Source organism: Astatotilapia calliptera, chromosome 14 (assembly GCF_900246225.1).
Source record: "Astatotilapia calliptera chromosome 14, fAstCal1.2, whole genome shotgun sequence".
NCBI lineage: Eukaryota > Metazoa > Chordata > Actinopteri > Cichliformes > Cichlidae > Astatotilapia > Astatotilapia calliptera.
This window is the reverse complement of record NC_039315.1, coordinates 29,775,484-29,789,510: the sequence shown is the minus strand read 5'-3', so window position 1 is coordinate 29,789,510 and position 14,027 is coordinate 29,775,484. Positions and strand designations below refer to the sequence as shown.

General features: G+C 42.9%; 1 protein-coding gene across 1 annotated transcript in view; it reads left to right on the top strand.

Annotated features, from left to right (window-relative positions):
* Nucleotides 1–14,027, top strand: part of LOC113036034 (myelin protein zero-like protein 2) — a 30,042-nt gene that overhangs the window by 13,631 nt on the left and 2,384 nt on the right. The window contains exons 2-4 of the mRNA XM_026192053.1: nucleotides 10,874–11,043; nucleotides 11,454–11,664; nucleotides 13,444–13,615. Of these exons, the coding sequence (XP_026047838.1) occupies nucleotides 10,874–11,043; nucleotides 11,454–11,664; nucleotides 13,444–13,615 (553 nt within the window). The remainder of the gene's footprint in view (nucleotides 1–10,873; nucleotides 11,044–11,453; nucleotides 11,665–13,443; nucleotides 13,616–14,027) is intronic.

Sequence of the window (14,027 nt, the reverse complement as noted above, 5' to 3'; positions counted from 1 at the left end):
CTGTGCTGTCCCTTTGGTGCAGCCCCCTGGTGGTTACTAGAAAGAATGACACCAAGCAGTTCAGCGTTTAATTTTCAGACCTAAATATGGACAAGAGAAAAGAGACACCTCAAAGTGACCTCATGTCTTAACACAGCATGGCCAAAGGTGTGGACACCTGAATGGAACAGGTCTGTGTGACAGTTTGATACACAAATATGAAAGTTTTTTGGGGGAGAAATGAATGTGACTGAACAGCTTTGGAAGTGTCAGGCAGGAAACAGCTAAGCATGTAATAAATGATTATATGGACCGTGTGATTAAAACACACCGTACCTTGCATAATTTTCTGCCTCACAACACAGACAAATCCTCTGCTCTTTGGGGTGGGGGGGGGGGGGGGTTACTTCTGGAGCTGGTCTCTCTCATTATTCCATCCATCCATCCATCTTCATCCGCTTTATCCGAGGCCGGGTCGCGGGGGCAGCAGCCTAAGCAAAGAGGCCCAGACCTCCCTCTCCCCAGCCACCTCCTCCAGCTTATGCGGGGGAACACCAAGGCGTTCCCAGGCCAGCCGAGAGATACAATCTCTCCAGCGTGTCCTGGGTCTGCCCCGGGGCCTCCTCCCGGTGGGACATGCCTGGAACACCTCACCCAGGAGGCGCCCAGGGGGCATCCTTGTCAGATGCCCGAACCACCTCAGCTGGCTCCTTTCGATGTGGAGCAGCAGCTGCTCTACTCTGAGCCCCTCCCGGATGGCCGAACTTCTCACCCTATCTCTAAGGGAGAGGCCAGCCACCCTTCGGAGGAAGCTCATTTCTGCCGCTTATATCCGCGATCTCGTTCTTTCGGTCACTACCCACAGTTCGTGGCCATAGGTGAGGGTACCCTCACCTACCCTCACCTCTCTCATTATTGTCTTCCCAAAAACACACTCATTTGTAATTCTTCTTCTGTTGTTTTATGTTCAAATTCTGTTGAGTTGTGTGAGCTTTGTGAGCCGCATTTGCTGGTTTTCTCAAGTTGCAGTGCGTTTGAACTCTCAGGGCTGCCGTAACTTTTGTAAAACAGTACAAAGTAGAAAGATCACTTAAGGCCAGCTGTTCATGAGTGAATGGAAATTTATTTATTTATTTATTTATTTAGGACAGTGCATGTTAATGAACATAAATGTAAAAAAAAATTACATGAATGTAAACATACCAGATTATAGCCAAGGGCTAATTTCCATCTGTTGTCCTTAAGCATAAAAAATAGACATAATAATTCATAAAAATTCATCATTCATTCATAATAAAAACTCCATCACCAAACTTACACATACACACCATTCTGTTCCCAAATAAAACATTAAAACTATACAACTGATACATGATCACACACTTGATTTGTCCATAACCAGTTTTTAACCTTTGCCTTAAACAAATTGAGTGTAGAGCATTCTCTAATGGGTTGAGGAATTTGTATTAATCTCTGACTCTTTTTTACAGCGTGTCTTTTGTCTTCACCCCCATCGTGTTTTGGCACATTGCCGCCCCTCCCTGAGCCTGATTATGAAGCGCCTTGAGGCGACTTTTGTTGTGATTTGGCGCTATATAAATAAAATTGAATTGAATTGAATTGATTTTGCTGGAGGTTTCTTCCTGTTAAAAGGGAGTTTTTCCTTCTCACTGTCACCGAGTGCTTGCTCATAGGGGGGTTATTTGATTGAAGGGGTTACGATATAAAGCACCTTGAGGCCACTGTTGTGATTTTGGCCTATATAAATAAAACTCAATTGTATAAAGAAAGCATACATGTCAGTATCTCAAACAAAGTTGTGTTCATTCAGGGGTTCCCTCCCATTACACCAGTCAACACTCAGCCCTGTGTCCCCCTCCTCTGTGAACACACTGTTACCTGAACCTGCTATTCCCAGCCCTCAGTCCAGCCCCTCATGAAAGCGAGGCCTTGTTAAAACCAGGGAAAACTAACCTGGGCTTGTGAAACATCTTACAAAGAAGAGAAGAGGCTCTTTGTAATCCACTGAGCTCTTTGTGTGTTTGCTCCTGTCCTAAGTGTTTCCTCCAAAACCGGCGTAACAGAGAATCAGGTTTCCTCCGGCGCTCCGTTTTGTTTCTGAGCCGTAATGAGGAGAGGAAAGGCACAAACACGCACAACAAGGAAATAATGTAATGAAACCAATTTCCTGATTCGGAGAGTTGTGTCAGCTGCTCGATTTCTCCTGCAGTGTTGCCTCCCTATAAGACCTAACGTCCTCTTTGCAAATTGTAACGCAGGTTGGCAGAAAATACCACTTACACAGTGACTCACAGCTGCCTGGATATACTTTAGTGGATATACTTTACCATCTAATCAATGGTGTCTTCTGTTTTTAAACTAGCTCTGTTCCCCTTGCTTTAGAAAGATGCATATTTATGAGCAACTGCATCAACAAACCCCAAAGCCCAACAAAGAAGGTTTGCTGAGGAGCTGTGATAAGAGCTCTATATACCACGCAGCATTGCCTTTCTGCAGCGTGAAACACACCCAGAACGGCCTGGAAATGTTTAAGCTGTGGAAGTACAGCTGTTGGTAACCAAAGCAAAATATTGCAGTCAGCAGAGGTCTTAGTTTGTTTGCCTGCCTCTTGGTTAGCTAAGGTTTACCGACGAGTGGGAGAAAGGTCAGTTGACGAAGTAGGAAAGCAAGTGAGTGAAGAATATGTTGTGCAGGATGTGCTATGAGGGCAGCACGGTGGCACAGTGGTTAGCACTGTTGCCGCACAGCAAGAAGGTCTTGAGTTCAATTCCAACATCAGGCTGGGGTCTTTCTGTGTGGAGTTTGCATGTTCTCCCCGTGTTTGTGTGGGTTCCCTCCAGGTACTCCGGCTTCCTCCCACCGTCCAAAGACATGCAGCTTGTGGGGATAGGTTAATTGGATAATCCAAATTGTCACTAGGTGTGAATGTGCGAATGAATGTGAGTGCGAATGGTTGTCTGGCCCTGTGTGTTGGCCCTGCGACAGACTGGCGACCTGTCCAGGGTGTACCCTGCCTCTCGCCCTATGACAGCTGGGATAGGCTCCAGCGCCCCCCGCGACCATGAAGAGGATAAGCGGAAGCGAATGGATGGAAGGACGTGATATGCATCCTTGGCAGAACTCTATGAGATGGCATTTTTTTAACCTGGATAATAAAAATACTTCAGTTTTATCTTCCAAGGGTAAAAAAAAATGTAAATAACTTTAATAACTAACGAAAAAATCCAGCCTGGGAACAGATCAGTGATGCGTCACTCTCAGTGCGTCCTTATTTCCTCAGGATAATCTAATTAACTTTTTCAACTAAAGTGAAACTTCATATTTGCTGGTTCCTCAGTATTTACTCGGTAGGGCTTCATTATTTCATAGTTACTTGATTAAATGTGAATCAACAGCTTGAAGCAACACAAAAAGAATAATTAAAAAAATAATAATGTAATCTGTAATGGAAAAGTACATATTGTCGTTTTAAGATGAAAATGGGGAGTCAGATTCACAGATTATTATGCAGTAGTCATTAACTACGGAGATAGTTTCTCCCAGATGGTTCTTTAGTCAATAATCATTTTTGACTTTATAGCCTTGGCTCAGGAGTTAGTACTGATAAAAAGTCCTCAGTTTTTTCCTTCCTTAGTGACTAATGGTTGCTAAGGAACCCTGTTTATGTAACTCTTTCTCTATCACGCGAGACGGATTGTGTTAAGGCTCAAACTGCAGTAACTTCTGAAATTCTGACTGTTTTAAATTGGTTTTAAAAGGTCAGAAAGGTCAACAAAGGAGATGCAGGAGCCTCAAATATTGACCACAAAGGACAATTATTGATGTTTTTCGCCCCTTAGTTCTTGCTATGTTATGACTTTGGTCTTTTTCACAGCTGGGACCAAATGAAAGTGGAAACATGAAAAGACCCCACACTCTGGTTGCTCCACACATTCTGGGCGCTGCTTCTAAGTGACAGCAGACAGCTTCATGTAGAAATAGGCCTGCTAACCTCTGCATAGCACCCGGAACAACCAGTGCACTACCACGCACAAAAGAAAGTTTTAGAATACCAAAACCAGAATATTTTTAAGCTTTTAATAAGAATAATAAGAATAAAAGTGATTCCTGCCAACTGCTTCATTCCACACATACCTGCATGTCTGGCAGTGTGAGATTAAAAGCAACACTGAAGCGTCCTTGAATGAGGCTGTGCACTCATAAACCTGCCTGCACTCACTGCCCCCGGTTGAAATACATACATGCAGGTCAGAAAGTACTTAATAATTTCTGTGTCTTTGCAAGGCTTCATAGAGTCATGGGATGACCGCCAAGCCAAGCAAAACCAATCACAGCCAAGAGGACTCTGTTAGATTATTATTACAGTAGATGAAAGTACTTACCCTCTCCGGCTGCAGACAGAACAGTGGGCCAGAGCAGTTTGTACCGAGCAGTGTTGACAGGTAGAATAAAGTGCATTAAAGGTTCAGCAAGTTCATTTTATTGTGATATATAAGGGATATTGATAGATATTCTGGACTTGCGCCAACACCAGCTAATGAAGCGTGTGTGTGAATGTGTGTGTGTGTGTGTGTGTGTGTGTGTGTGTGTGTGTGGGTGCATGTGGACTTGTGCCAACAGATGGGCCCTTGGGCTTAACCCAGCGAACGCACACAGGTCGATATCCACTCAACAACGAAAGACAATATTTTATGATCCTAGCTGTATCCGATACTGTATTGGTTCAGGAACACGAACAGCTGACGTTTACATCAACAAAAATATGCACAAGGATACACGCATGCACATACGCACTTTCTCCAGAAGTCTGGGAGAGATAAGACTTTGACCTGGCGGGAAATCCCATGTGGGAAAGTCTTTCATTTAAACTGTAACGGCGTCGGGTTACAGACGCATTTCACACAAAGACTCTAATTTGGTCTTTTTTAATTACCAGTGAAGAATGTAACTGATGTCATTCAGATGCTTCACAGTATTTAATATTTCCAATTAGAAAAAAAAAGGTTGTGGGATTTTTGAAATATTGTGTTTTCTTGTCATCCTGACAATTGAATTTCTGTTTCCTTCTGTAAAGGAATCCAACTCTTTCTAGATAAAACTTTTTACATGAAAGTTTTTCATTCTGCCTGCAAAGAGTAAAAAAAAAATGCAAAAAAAAAAAAAAAATCACACAAATAAAAGAAAAAAGTAGCAAGTTGCACACAAACACAAATAGGACAAATCAATTTGCCTGTAATCTTCCCATGCCCTCTTCCGTAGTCTACATAGCTCCAACTTAATAAGCTGTGAAAGCCCTCTCTGTCTCTGCGTGCTGGGTGTGGTCGGCATTGGCTGGACAGGATGTTCAGACATAAACAGTTGAGCAAACGAGATTGGACAGAAACTTATGCTGGAGGAGACAAGTGGACATACAAGCAAACAAACATCATTATCGTATCTAATCCTTACAGACTGCAACTGTGTAGAATGACATGGCTAATCTCTAGCTCCATCTATGCACTAATAAGTCACTCCTATGCTTCTTGCTTATTTCTTGTTTCTTTCCCCAAATGGGTCCGTTCAACACTGGTAATGTCTTTACTCATGTAACGGCATGTGTCCCCCTCAGCAATTAGTGCCTGCTAATGGCAAATTAAATAGTGATCACGCACTTCTAGCTATGGGGACAAATTACTGTTAGAAGCACTGTACATAACCCTAATGCTGCTGTCGTCGTGCTAATACCCATTCTCCCTCTAAAAAGACCTAATTAACCTTAATTCTTAATCAGCTCTGCGTGCGTCAAAAGGACGGCACAGTTGAAAGCGCGTACTTTTTTGTTGCTCAAAAAGAGATTAGTAACACTTATTTAAATTCATGTACTCGAAAATAGACTTGGTTGAGGGTAGAAATGTGAAATGAGGTGTTATGGCCCGGAGGACCTGCTTCCTCCGCTCGCATTTGAAGCACAGTGAATCATTTCAGTGTAAGCTTTTAAACAATTTGGTAGAGGAGCACAGGCACTGCACTTTTACTCTGCTAATCTTCCAGGTCCTCTGTCACTTCTCGGATGTGAAAATAAAAGAGTTTAGCTGTGAGTACTGACTTCTAACCAGAAATGTACCCCCTTTCTTCTCTGGTTCTTCTTCTCTGTGCTGGTCGTATAATTGCAATACAGTGGAGGAAATAATTATTTCATCTCCTGCTGAATTTGTAACTTTGCAAGCTTTCAAAGAAATGTTTAGTCTATCATTTTTTACAGTAGTTCCATTTTATTGGACACGACTGAATGTGAACCAGAAGTCCGTAAAAAACATTAGATGAAAGTTATAAATTGATTTGCATGTCACTGATACGGATTACAGTCAGTCAATTACAGATACTTGAGACCTTGTATATAAAGCCCACCTATCACAGAATCATCTGCGTGTGTTCCAACCTTTCCACCACAGTGGCCACGACCAAAGAGCTGTCAAAGGACAAGATTGTTGACCTGCACAAGGCTGTAATGGGCTACATGACCATCAGCAAGAAGCTTAGTGAGAAGGTGACAACTATTGGTGAGATTATTTGGAAATGCAAGAAGTATAAAATGACCATCAATCGGCCTCAATCTGAAGCTCCATCCAAGATGTTGAGATTATAAGAAAGAAAGATGGTAGATCCTCTCAAAGGTCCACTGGAGAACAGTGTTAATGATTTGAAGACAGCTGGGACAATAGACATCAATACCACCACTGATAACACACTACACTTTAATGGACTTGTTTATGAAGGCACATGTACAGGTCCCTGTTAGGTTTGCCAGTGAACATCTAAGTGCTTCAGACAGGGTTTGGGAGAAGGTGCTGTATTCAGATGAAACTAAACTCAAGATGTTTCTTTGTTTGGAAGAAGACAGATTTTGAGTATGACCCAAAGAACACAACCCCCACAGTCAAACACAGAAGTGGAGACCTTAATACTTTTCTAATTTCACTCCACTGAGGAGCTAATGAATGGGGGCATGTACCATAACATCTCGGAAAACAACCTCTTCCTTCCCTCAGCCAGAACACTGAAGATGAGTCATGGATGGATCTTCCAGCATGACAGTGACTCAAAATATATCACCAAGGCAAAAAATGGACGTTAAGGTAATGTAGTGACCTAGCAAATCTCCAGACCTCACTCCTTTAGAAAATCTGTGGAGGGAAGGCTTTCTTCCTGTTAAAAGGGAATTTTTTCTTCCCACTGTCGCCAAAGTGCTTGCTCATAGCGGGTTATATGATTGTTGTTTTTTCTCTGTATGTATAATACAATAATATAATATAAAGCGCCTTGAGGGAACTGCTGTTGCGACGTGGCGCTGTATAAATTAAATTTAATTGACTTGAACTGAAGTTTTAGTGGCCAAGCAGCAGCCAAGAAGCCTAAAGGATGTAGAGAGTTTCTGTAAAGAGGAGTGGACCGAAATCCCTGCTGAGCAAACCTGGTGACCAACTACAAGAAACATCTCACCACTGTTCTTGCCAACAAGGGTTTCTCCACCCAGTATTAAGTCATGCTTTGTTTGGGAATCAAATACTTACTTCACTCAATGACATGGAAATGATGTAATGTGTTTTTATCTTCTGGAGTTTTGGTTCATATTCTCTCTCCATCGCCATTAAATTTAAACTATCATAAAAATTAGAGACTGTTCATTTCTTTGCAAGTCAGCAAAGTTACAAATTCAGCAGGGGACTGTATTCCAGCACATGGAACCGCAGTGGACTATGATGCTTGTTAGCTTAATTATTATTTATTGCTGCTGTCAGTGTAACATTTGTAGAATTTAAAAATTTAATCACTGCTTTTGCAAGAATATTTCATCTCCTTTAAAAAGAAATGAAGCTATTTGCACAATATTCTCAGTGTCTTGTTTTGTGCTTTTGTATCTTATGGCCACAGGGGATCAATGCAGCTTACAACAAAATAAACAGTTTATTGCTAGTTTAGCATGCCAGAACTAAACAATAGTGCCATTTGATCAGTCGTGCCAACTTAAATATTTAATACGACATAATCTCAAGTTGCAACAGCACATTATGCTGTCCCCCCAAATAAATGAATACTTAAATAGAAAGCTGAAGTATATTCCTACTTTTTCAAGAAAGAAGATGTAAACTTTGAAACAAGGCCTCCTTTTATTGCTGTTTGCTATGAGGGCTCATCTATAGTGTGCTGCCTGTCTTTTAGTTACATCTCTGCAAATCTCCAGACAGGATAGGCGACCCCTGGTCCATTTACTAAGATAAACAAAAAGGCTTTTAGACTTTGAGAGAGAACCAAACAGCTGGCAAACATCTGAAATGACTCGTTGCCTCTGTAACATGCTTTACAGGATCATGGACAGCCAGTGATTCGTGGTTAGGATTGATCAGGTCACTTAGCGCTTCTGAATTGGAGCCTCTCCATCAGTTGCAAAGCGTAACATTTCTTCAGGGATGTCCAGCACGTTGAGTCTTTATCGCAGTATGTTGGAGATAGCAACACGCCCCCACTGCATGACTTCTGTTCAACAAGTCAAAATAAGAAGATATCACGTTCACAGGGAATTCAGATGTAGATGAGCAGACATTTGTATGACACTGAGTAGTAATATTTATAGTTTTTTTGTGATGCTTTTCTAAAATGTGATGACTTGCTGCTCTGAGTCTAATTCATTTTCCTTTAATTAAGCCACTGGTTGGTTTCACACTGAAACAGGCTAGAAGAGTAGACCTCGGGAACGCCATGGCCGGTTCAAAGCAGATTTGAAACCATGCCATGCGGTGTCATCTGTACTGATAACTCAAAATTAGGGAGTCATAGCACTCAAAATTGAGCAGGTCTTTAAATATTTCATTTTGAACCAAACCCCTGCTCGATTCTGCTATTCCCTGTCTTTTTCTTGGACATCCTTGTGTCCTGGACTCAAGTGTCAGGATTGAAGAAGTGCACACGGCCGCACACCTGCCGTCGAGAGGGAGTCATTAAGCGGCTGTGCTGATGCAGCCAGTGTCGATGCTCTTGACCTAATGAACATCCTAAACACAGCCAGTTCTCTCCATTAATTCCATGCTCCTATACACACAGCCAAGTGATGGGAAGGAAAGAGATGGAAAGGTGGTGAATTAAGGCTTACAGCCTCTGAAGTGCATCCAACAAAGCACTGAAAAGTTCAAGATTGGTATCTTCTGCCTTGCTCTGCTCACTCGTACGCAGCACTCCCAGGTTTCACCAGACTCATTTAAAACACATTAGGCTGTTAGAGCACTGTCAGGGAGAGAGAAGCTCGTCTGTTTAATGCTGCGAGGGGTTGCCTGGTCTCATCCCGGCCCACAGGAAACTCTCTCCAGCCTGATAGGGAACAAAACACACTGCCCAAGGAGCTAAGCCCCCGCTGAACATTTCCCAGCAAGCTCCTGCCTTAATGCACACAGTGATTATAAACCAGCGGTAACAATATGGCTCAATTTGCCTGCTTTGCAAGACTATTCTAATTTCTGTGCTGCTGCTGCTGATGTTTTGTGCCTGAAGCCTTATATTGATATTCACCAGCCACCTCAAATTACTTAACTGAGAGTTTACGTTGTAAAGGACAGCTTAATCCATCTTTATATTATATATTATTCACATCTTTAATAATTAACACTGTCACAAAGATGTAATTACTGTTCAGCCTTTTTTTTTTTTCTAATGAACTGATTAATAACGTCTCCTTATTTAATTCTGATGTTTTGATGACTAAATACTTCACTATAACCTAGTATGTATAAAATCAAGGCCAGGTATGAGACACTGAGGTGAGCAGTCTGGCCAGAGAGGGCTTTTCCATCAGACGTACGATTCTTTTCAAGTGTTTGGCTTAATCTGTAGAGATAGTGCTAATGACAATAGGAAAAGTCTGGGCTACCCTGAGCTCACTGCAGCTACTAGCCCTGCAGAAGGATGTCTGCTGTGTTCTTGGTATTGAAAAACACTAGACATGGCTTCTGTTGTTTTTAGAATATAGAGCTCTCTCTATAAATAGTCCTGGTGGCTTTAACTACACAACCGCACACAGACTTCCATATCAACCTGCACTCACACAAACACACATACTCAGGAGACTACTTCATCAAGGATCTGCTGTCAGAGTCTGTGATCTCTGGGAGAGGGAAAACATAATCGTCTGGCTCCCTATGCCATACTGATGGGCTGCCAGACGGAAAGTCAGCATTAAACACGTCTATTCATGGCCCACCGCATGCTAGGTGTGTGTGTTTCCACATGGTGTAAATGTGTAACAGCGCTGACTCTGGGCAGCTCTATCCATCATACTATGGAGGAGCCAAATTGTTGCCAATATCCCTCCCCGGTCTTCAGGTCCATCCATTTTTCGTCTAATAGCTCCACCGTACTGTAAAGACTGACATGGTCCACATCCACCTAATATACTGCAGGCTCTCACTTTCCGGCTTCTCTCAGTCGCAGTGATCAAATTGGCCATTATTCACAAAGTGTCACAGAATTGGCTCCTGATCTGAAATCTTTCAGCAAATGTGATGGGATGAAGCGGATTTCTGATCGTAGCTGTGCGTTAGTAAATTCCTACTTTTAGCACTTGAAGGATTTCTGTATCTAATATAGGCTACTGTGTATTTCCAGTGACAACTTAGTGATTTTTCTTGCAGCAGCACTGCGTAGGCAGAAGCAGGGTCACTGAGTACACTGCATGTACTCAAAAAGAAGGGAATTACTGATGAGGGTGAATTTGTACAACACCTATTGGGTTGTATTTTTTTCTTGTGCATTCCAGAGATTATTTTACCCGCCATCTGCGTGTGCATGTATTGATCTCACCCACTGTGTTAATTCTGCTGCTGCAATTTATGCTCACATGTTGCAGGCATGCTGCAGGTCAGCGGGATGCGTATATACACATCTGAGGAGGTTGAGGCGGTCAACGGCACAGACGTTCGTCTGAGGTGCACCTTCGAGAGCTCGTCTCCCATCAAACCCGATGATGTCGTCATCACGTGGAGCTTCAGGCCACTTAAGGGGGGTCCAAGGCAGTCGGTGAGTGTGTGCGTGTCGGTGAATGTGTGCGTGTCTGTGTCTTTGCAAAGACAAAAAAAAGTGAGAACAAACCACAAAACCTCCCTCATTGTGTCAAGGAGCATCCGCCCCCTCATCCAAGTAAGAGAGGAACCGGTGAGTCATCTGGCTCCCTGTGGAGCATTCAAGACAGCCAGTGTTTGTATACTTGTGTGTGGGGATATTGAGAATAGACAGAGTAAGAAGCGGGAGATTTGGGCAAGTCTGGGCTTTTATTTTCCTTTCTTTGCTGGAAGAAAATGTCTTCACTCTCCAGCAGCAGCAGCAGCAGCAGCAGCAGCAGCAGCAGCAGAGGACTCAGTTTGATAACTTCTGACTATTCCCTGCCATCGTTACCCTATCTAAATGTATCCACCAATTTTCTCTTGCAGGTATTTTACTACCAAAGGAAACCATTTCTTCCACAAGAAGGACTCTTCAGAAAGTGCATTTCCTGGGCTGGTGACATCATGGGCAGCGATGCCTCCATCATAATTCGAGAGGTCAAGTTCATCTACAACGGCACTTACATCTGCCAAGTGAAGAACCCACCCGATGTCCACGGCCCGGATGGAGAAATTAAACTGAGAGTAGTTGAAACAGGTCAGCAGTTTGAATTTTCAGCCAACATTTTCCTTCGTACATCCTTCATTGAACGTTTCTAGCTATACATTTTATGTCATGGTGGAAAGTCAAACATTTGATGGCAACGCAAGTTAAACCAGCAAAAACACAATGTGCAATTCACCTGAAAAGTTTAGAAATGTTAAAGAAATAAATATTAATTTTATCAAATAATAATAAAAAGCATAATAAAGATAATAATAAATAAATAATTAGAAATAAATTCAAGTTAGTGTAATAATATCCTTGAAAAAAAGAGACTGGTGGTGAAGGCTGTGGTAGCCAGCACCAAGACGTTAGCAGCAGAAGTCCTGTAAGTTTAGGGTGGGGCCTCCAGGTATCCGACTTGTTTGTCCAGCACATCCCACAGATGCTCGATTGAATTAAGATCTGGAGAATTTGGAGTCCAAGTCAACACCTAAAACTGGTTGTTGTGTTCCTCAAACCATTCCTCAACCATTTTGGTGCATTGCCCTGCTGAAAGAGGCCACAGTCATCAAAAAATACTGCTTCCATAAAAGTGTGTTCATAGTCTGCAAAAATGCTTAGGTAGGTGGTACGTGTCAAAGTAACAGCCACGTGGATGGCAGAACCCAAGGTTTCCCCACAGGACATTGCCTAAAACAGGTGCCAGGTGTTCTCCAGACCATCGACATGATATAAAAGAAAGCGTGATTCATCAGCCCAGGCCACCTTCCTTTATTGCTCTGTGGTTCTGTTCTGCTTACGTGCCCATTGTTGGTGCTTTCATGGGCACTCTGACTGGTCCGCAGCTATGCAGCCCCACATACAAAACACTACACTGCTCTGTGTCTTCTGACACCTTTCTATCAGAACCAGCATGAACTTTTTGTGCACTTTGAGCTACAGTAGCTTGTCTGTTGGTCAGGGCACACGGGCCGGCCTTCACTCCCCACATGCATCAGTGAGCCTTGGCCTCCCACGACCCTGTCGTTGGTTCACCACTCTTCCTTTAATGGACCACTTTTGATAGGTACTGACCACTGCAGACTGGGAACACCCCACACTCCGCTCTGACTCAGTTATCTGGCCATCACAAGTTTGCCCTTGTCGCACTCGCTCAAATCCTCACACTAACATTTTTTCCGGCTTCCCACATATAAACTTTAAGGACTAAATGTTCATCTAATCTATCCCACCCACTAACAAGTGCCACTATGAAGAGATAATCAGTGTTTATTTTACCCGTCAGTGGTCATAATGTTATGACTGATTGGTGTTTTATGCATCAGTATTTAAACACAGAAAAAAATCAGTCAACAAGATGAGACAAAGCAGTGCTAGCAGCTATGAGATGTCACGTATGCAGACCTGAGTGAGTGCTAGAATGCTGACGTAGTGTAACAGGGGAAGTAAATTTAATCTTACAGTCTTAGCATGAAAAACACAAAGTTTTGGCAGGTGTTTGTGGAAACCAAGCTCGAATTCTGCAAAGTAATTGTGATCACCTGACTAGAGAAAAAGTCAGGTGATCACTGGCAGCCAGAAATGAACTGGCACCACGAGGAAGTTCCTCTACTGCACATACAAAAAGCAAAGGCTGTACTTCTTTCACTTTCGACCAAAGTTGTGGACTCACTGACCTTGTCGTCTCTAAAGATGCCCTGGTAGCCTTACTAGTGCTTTTGTATTTATACCGGCTTACAGGAGACACATATTGGAAAAGCACAGTTAAAGTGCCTTTGAGCTGAGGGTGTTGTTTATTTTCAAATAAATATCCCTGTCTATCACTTTCAGCCTCTTTCTCCGGACTTCTCCTGCTGGCATTTGCCATCGCAGCCGCCATCTCCGGCATAGTCATCCTCCTCCTCATCATCGCATCCTGCAGGAGATGCAAGAGGAGGAGACAAAGGGAGCTGGAAGGGAATGAGGAGGCCCCGCGCAAAGAGCGAAAAGACCCCACCGCGTGGTAAGAAAAGAGACAAAAGGGAAAGAAAAAAGAAGAATCACACACTTTCTCTCCCGTTCTCAGTCTAACTCTGGGGATCAGGGCTTGTGGTCCTCCCTGCAGCTCTTTTCCTATCGGACAATTCACTTTCTTCCTTCCTCTCCAACTGCAGTCTTTGGATCCTACAGATTTGGACCAATCAAAGGGCCAGCTTTTACAAAGCAGACATAAAATGAAAAATGTGCCTTTGTGCTGAAAGCAGTAGACACTGACCTTTTAGCCAGACTGCTGCGAATCACCACGCGCCTTTCTCAGAAAGGACTGTTTAATCGCATCCTCTTTTCCTGTTAGACTAAATGTGCTTCCAAACACACTTCCTGTTTGGAGTAAACTTTTGATGTAAACTTAGAACAATGGTGTATTCCTGTTGCTT